Below are 6,000 nucleotides of genomic sequence, written 5' to 3'. Positions count from 1 at the left end.
TGCATTTTATTACGTTTGTAACTATCGGTTTTCACAAGTTACACTCGCGGTAAATTCCTGTTGTTTTACCGACGTAATATTTAACCGCCCAGCAGGGGGCCTCGGCGCTACGCCTCAGACTGATTAGTGGATTTGTTGAGTCATACCGATAACGGTGTAGCAGTGAGTTTGATTATACTGCAGATGTTTATTTCATTTCTATACATTATATATATATATATATATATATATATATATATATGAATTCATAATACATATCACATATACATTCACACACATATACACACATACGTACAAACAGGGAGGAGATTCAAAAAGGATAATAAAATTTTGAAATACTGTAATACAAATGAGTATTACATTATTAAATATGATAATTATATGTCTAGTTACATGTGACTATATATAATCCTAACACTAATACTACTCGTCCTTGTTAATCTCATTTATTATGTTCATTTATATATATATTGTGTGTATTTATATACATATATATGTATATATATATGTGTATATACACTGTTGCTCATGAAGTTGGAATAAAATATTTTTTACGTCTTTCCATGAAAAGATTGTGACTGTGATTTTATTATTTAACTGACAGATAAAGTTTATATCTTCTCAAAACTTTAGTAGTCAATCTCTTCCAAACATATCACAATGAAAATGAAACCACAATTAAACTGAAAACAAAATTAGTCCAACTTTATGGGCAACAGTGTATATGTGTATATCTGTATATACACAGAAAGTCTCTCAGTCATTTGAAAAGTAATGGGGCTGAACCTAGTGATTGTTTTCAATATCAATGAAGCTGCCAATGACTTTGTTGACTGACTGTTCAGTACCGGACGATCAGACTCTGATCAGACTGATTTCCTGCTCGGTTTCTTTCACTGATATGTTCCTCTCACATCCATCATTAAAGCAGAGTCCTACCTGAGCTCCACAGCAGCAGCAGCACCATCAGCAGGCGAGCCATGTCCAGGTAGACGTCTGTCTCTGTCTCCCTCTGTCCCCTGACTGCTGGACTCGTCCTCTGTTAACCACATGTCCTGTTTCCATCGTTTATCTCCTCACCAGCAAACTGATGAGCAGCTTCTCGGAGCAGAAGCTGATAACAAACCACAGATTAAAGGGTTAAGAGTTAAGAGTGTGTGTGACAATTTCTCTAACCTGATTTTTAGATATCAGCCTCACACACAGTTCACATTTAAGCAGAACACCTCAGATCCTTTGCAAAATGAAACCCTCTTGTAAAAACTTACACTAATTTATAAAAACCATATTTTGTTACAATATGAAACACACACGTTTCATATGACTTAATTCTGTTTGAACCAGTTACACACTGCTGTGCTGAACCTAGAACACTTTTAGCAATTATACTTCTCAGTGATTAGAGCGTTGTAAGTGAAGTACACAAAGAAAGTGCAAATATACAATAAATTCACTATTCTGCCCTCGCAATATGACTTCAGCTTTGTACAGCTAGACAGATAGTTAACAGCAATGAAGAAGGGAAACTCCAGAAGTTTTGTTGAGGATTGATGTTATATCTTTCGTTCTTTTCTTCCTCAGTTTTATTTCTTAAGTTTTTCTCCATTAATTCTGTAGACTGAAATAAACAGAAAATAAACATTACAAAAGTGTAACATCTGTAGTGTCTTTTACACCATAAAATATGAAGTTACACATTTACACAATAAACTACAGATACTTTTAATGTATAGAAATGAAATAAACATCTGCAGTATAATCAAACTCACTGCTACACCGTTATCGGTATGACTCAACAAATCCACTAATCAGTCTGAGGCGTAGCGCCGAGGCCCCCTGCTGGGCGGTTAAATATTACGTCGGTAAAACAACAGGAATTTACCGCGAGTGTAACTTGTGAAAACCGATAGTTACAAACGTAATAAAATGCAATATTAAAGTAAACATATACATCACACAGTAAACACAAAGCTGACGTGTAATTACTTACAGACAAAGATTTAACCAAGCTCTGTTTTGAAGCAGGCTCGTGTGTGATTTGTTGTTGCTAGGCTCGGTCCGTCACTGAAACGGGTCCGACTAGGAACTATGGCTAAACGCCGAAGGGCAGAACATTCACCAAACACTACACAAGACCAATGCTGCGGACTGATGAAACTATCATGTATATCTCTCCATACACCCAAATAAGTCAACATGTCAACATGGAGAATCACGACAAAACATGTCCCAGTTTTCATGCTACTACAGTCGTGTGTATAACACTGTCAGCTCAGCAAGTATCAGACAAACATAAAATACTGTATCCAGCACAGGTTACAATTACAGTAAAGAAAATCTGACAGTACAATACAGTACAGAAAATGCTAGACATTATCTCTTCACCAAGCTGGATCCGGCCAGAGAATTTCATCACCATCACAGGCGATATCCTCATTGGCAAGACAACGTGGGAAGAACTGTCTTGAAGGTTGAATCCATCCTTGCACAGCTGCGGTGTAGATTTGGTCACAGGCCTCCTCCATGGTCTGAATGAGGGGTACCTGAGCCTGGGGCTGGAGATCGTCAACCCTCCACCGCCATGCAGAGAAAAACTCTTCCATTGGGTTTAGAAACAGAGAGTATGGTGGAAGGTAGAGTACTGTAAACTGTGGATGGTGTAGAAACCAGTTCAGCACCAGAGCAGAGCGGTGGAATGACACATTGTCCCAGATGACAATGTGTTGCATCTGGTGCATTTGGTTTACTGCTGTGACGATGTTGTGCAATGGGTCCAAAACTGTGAGAATGTGAGGTGTGTTGTAAGGGCCCATATTGGCATGACGGACAAGATGGTCAACTAGTGCTGCGTGAATTTCATTTGATAAATTTGGTCTTCTTCTTCTTTGAGCACGTTCTCCTCCTGCTTCAGGTCTTCCTCTTCCTCTACCTCCACCTCTACCTCCTTCTCCTCCGCCATGTATTCCCCCTCTCACACTCACTCTTCTTCTTCTGTGTATGTGTGTGTGTGTAAGTGTGTGTGTGTGTGTGTATGTGTGTGTGTATGTGTGTGTGTGTAGGTGTGTGTAAGTGTGTGTGTGTATGTGTGTGTATGTGTATGGGTGTGTGTGTGTGTGTGTGTGTACGTGGGTGTGAGTGTGTGTGTGTGTGTATGTATGTGTGTGTACGTGTGAGTGTGTGTGTAGGTGTGAGTGTGTGTGTGTGTGTGTATGTGTGTGTGTGTGTGTAGGTGTGTATGTGTGTGTGTGTAGGTCTGTGTGTGTGTGTATATGTATGTGTGTTTGTGTAGGTGTGTGTGTGTGTGTGCGTGTAGGTGTGTGTGTGAGTGTGTGTATATGTGTGTGTGTGTGCGCGTGTGTGTGTAGGTGTGTATGTGTGTGTGTGTAGGTCTGTGTGTGTGTGTATATGTGTGTGTGTTTGTGTAGGTGTGTGTGTGTGTGTGCGTGTAGGTGTGTGTGTGAGTGTGTGTATATGTGTGTGTGTGTGTGTGTGTGTGTGTGTGTGTGTGTGCTGGCCTTCTCTCTACCACTCTCCTCTCTCATGTGTAATTTGCTAACTGATAAAGATGATTTCTTCTGATTTGCACATTGCGTAAGCCTGTATCATGAGAAAACCAAGCCAGGTTTCACAACTGTCAAATCTTTTGGTGTGCACTTTGCAATTATACAGTGGTTTCAGCTTCCTGCCAAAGCATTATGGTCTTATAAATGACACTTCAGAAATACTAAAGTTCCTTTTGCGTTTTGATTCCGATGATCCGTCTTTAGATTTTCCCTTACGGTATCTCTTTGTGACTTCTGTCTGTGTCTGCACACGACCCTTCAGGGCATGAGACTGCGACATACTGGCAATGTAATTACAAGGTTTTCTTTTTATTTCTACTGAGGAAAACAAACTGCCAAAAGAAACTGGACACCTGTGGAATGTGCTGCAGCAGAACCACATTTAAAGACGTTTGTAGTGAGGGAAGTTCCAGGGAAGAGGAGTGTCAGAACTGCATCACTGCGGAACCTCAAGCCCGAGCACCAGAGACTGGAGAGCAGCGAAATACTTCATTTAGAATCAAATCTCTGCCATGAGAAGACAGTGAAGACACACACACACACACACACACACACACATTCTGTCCTGACAGAATGTTGTGGAAAGGATGGTTGGTATTATCCAAGATGGCCTCCATCTTACTTTGCATGTGTCTCTCCACAACAGTCCTGAGTGAGTCCAGACTCCTGCCAAGCACAGACCCAGCCTTTGTTACCAGCTTGTCCAGTCTCTTTGTGATCATGTCTGACATGCTGCCGCCCTAGCAGACTGCAGCATAAAAGAGTACACTGGCCACCAGTGACTAATAAAACATGTCCAGCATTTCACTGCAGACGTCAAAGGACCTGAGCTTCCTGAGGAACAAAAGCTAGCTCTGCCCCTTCAGGTAGATGGCATCTGTGTTCAGGGACCAGTCCAGTTTACTGTCCAGGTGCACACCTAGGTATTTATAAGTGTGCACCACCTCAGTGTCCTTCCCTGGAGTGTTGACTGTCTGAAGGGTGGGCCTAGACCTCCGAAAGTCCATGACCATCTCCTTGGTCCTGGAGGTGTTCAGAAGGAGGCAGTTCTTGTCGCTCCATTCACTGAAGGCCATCGTCAGATCCCTGTACTCCTCTTCCTGCTGTTCCTGATACGCACCACAATAGCTGTGTCATCTGAGTATTTCTGGAAGTGGCAGGACTCAGAGTTGTATTTAAAGTCGGCCGTATACAGGATGAACAGGAACGGAGCCAGAACAGTTCCCTGTGGAGCCCCAGTGCTGCTCATCACTGTCCCTGAGACACAGTTTCCCAGGCTGACGTACTGTGGTCGTCTTGTCAGGTAATCCACAATCCAGGACGTGAAGCAGGGATCCACCCCCATCCCTTCCAGCTTGTCTTTAAGAATGGGGGGTTGGATGGTGTTAAATGCACTTCAAAAAAGTGAGAGGTGAGAGTGACATGGTGAAAATATTGCAATGAATTCATGAATTTCAGTTCATCACACTTGTTAGCAAGGGAGTTGACATTTCCCATGAGGATCGATGGTAGAAAACGATTATATCTCCATCTCCTAGCCTTTAGCTTAGCCCCGGCTCTGCATCCACATAACGGCTTCTTCAGCTCAGCCGGTATGGGATGTTTAACTCCATATCTGGTAAACTTTAAAGCCAGGAGTTCTTCCTTCATGTACATTATTTTCTCTACGAGCTATGAGGACTTGCTGCCACGTGTTGCCAGCGCATCACTCGATATTTTAAGACATTAAGATAGTCAAGACTGAACTGCTTTGTGCAACTGATGAAGTCTTTCTGAAGTCTGACTGTTATACTGAAGACATAGTCAGTGTCTGTCTTTGTGAAACCAGCCCCTGGTGTGATGGCATCATAAGACAGTCTCTAGTTTTCATCATATCAAAGGTTGATGACACAATCCTCACGTGAGATTTTCTAGTTTTACATACAGTATTAACTCTGAGCTTCTACACTGTTGGTGAGTTTAGCAGAGGTACATGGTGTGTTTGTCAGAAGTAGGAGCAATAACATTTATTTATTCATTACTAAATAAGTAATCAAATGATTTTCAATAATATTGCTATGCTGGACCAGGGATTCAAAACATTTTTGAGTGTGTTTGTGTTTGTCTTTACTAACATGTAATGTGTTTTGTCCTGGCTGTCAACACAGTCCACTTTGACCCCTCGTCTCTTATCCTAAAATAATTAAATCAAAATAAATGTGTCTATGTTGAAACTCCTGCCAACAGCTGGAATCTGTGCTTAAAGGCCTCTAATCTACATAAAAATGTAATTTATTGGATTTGAGGTCAATTTAAAATAGATCATTATTATCACATTACCACAGAACCATGTGGTATTCTGTACAATTATACAGTTGTTAAGCACATTTCCTGAAACAAAACCTACTCTTCATTTATGCTATGTGTGCATTAGAGTTGGACAGATAGGTACCCACTG

General features: G+C 41.2%; 1 protein-coding gene across 1 annotated transcript in view; it reads right to left on the bottom strand.

Annotated features, from left to right (window-relative positions):
* The window catches only part of LOC111664415 (collagen alpha-1(XII) chain-like), a 23,343-nt gene extending 20,180 nt beyond the window's left edge, over positions 1 to 3,163 (bottom strand). Inside the window, exons 1-2 of the mRNA XM_087177324.1 lie at positions 1,991 to 3,163; positions 940 to 1,114 (exon numbers count right to left, since the gene is read on the bottom strand). Coding sequence (XP_087033450.1) covers positions 940 to 982 — 43 coding nt within the window. The 5' untranslated portion in view covers positions 983 to 1,114; positions 1,991 to 3,163. The remainder of the gene's footprint in view (positions 1 to 939; positions 1,115 to 1,990) is intronic.
* Positions 3,164 to 6,000: the final 2,837 nt, after the last annotated feature.

The sequence above is a fragment of the Seriola lalandi genome, unplaced genomic scaffold (genome assembly GCF_002814215.2).
Source record: "Seriola lalandi dorsalis isolate HSWRI2012SDOR001 ecotype SW California unplaced genomic scaffold, Sedor1 jcf7180002054588, whole genome shotgun sequence".
NCBI classification, from domain to species: domain Eukaryota; kingdom Metazoa; phylum Chordata; class Actinopteri; order Carangiformes; family Carangidae; genus Seriola; species Seriola lalandi.
Note: the sequence above shows the minus strand (reverse complement) of the source record. Positions and strands in the feature narration are given on the sequence as shown.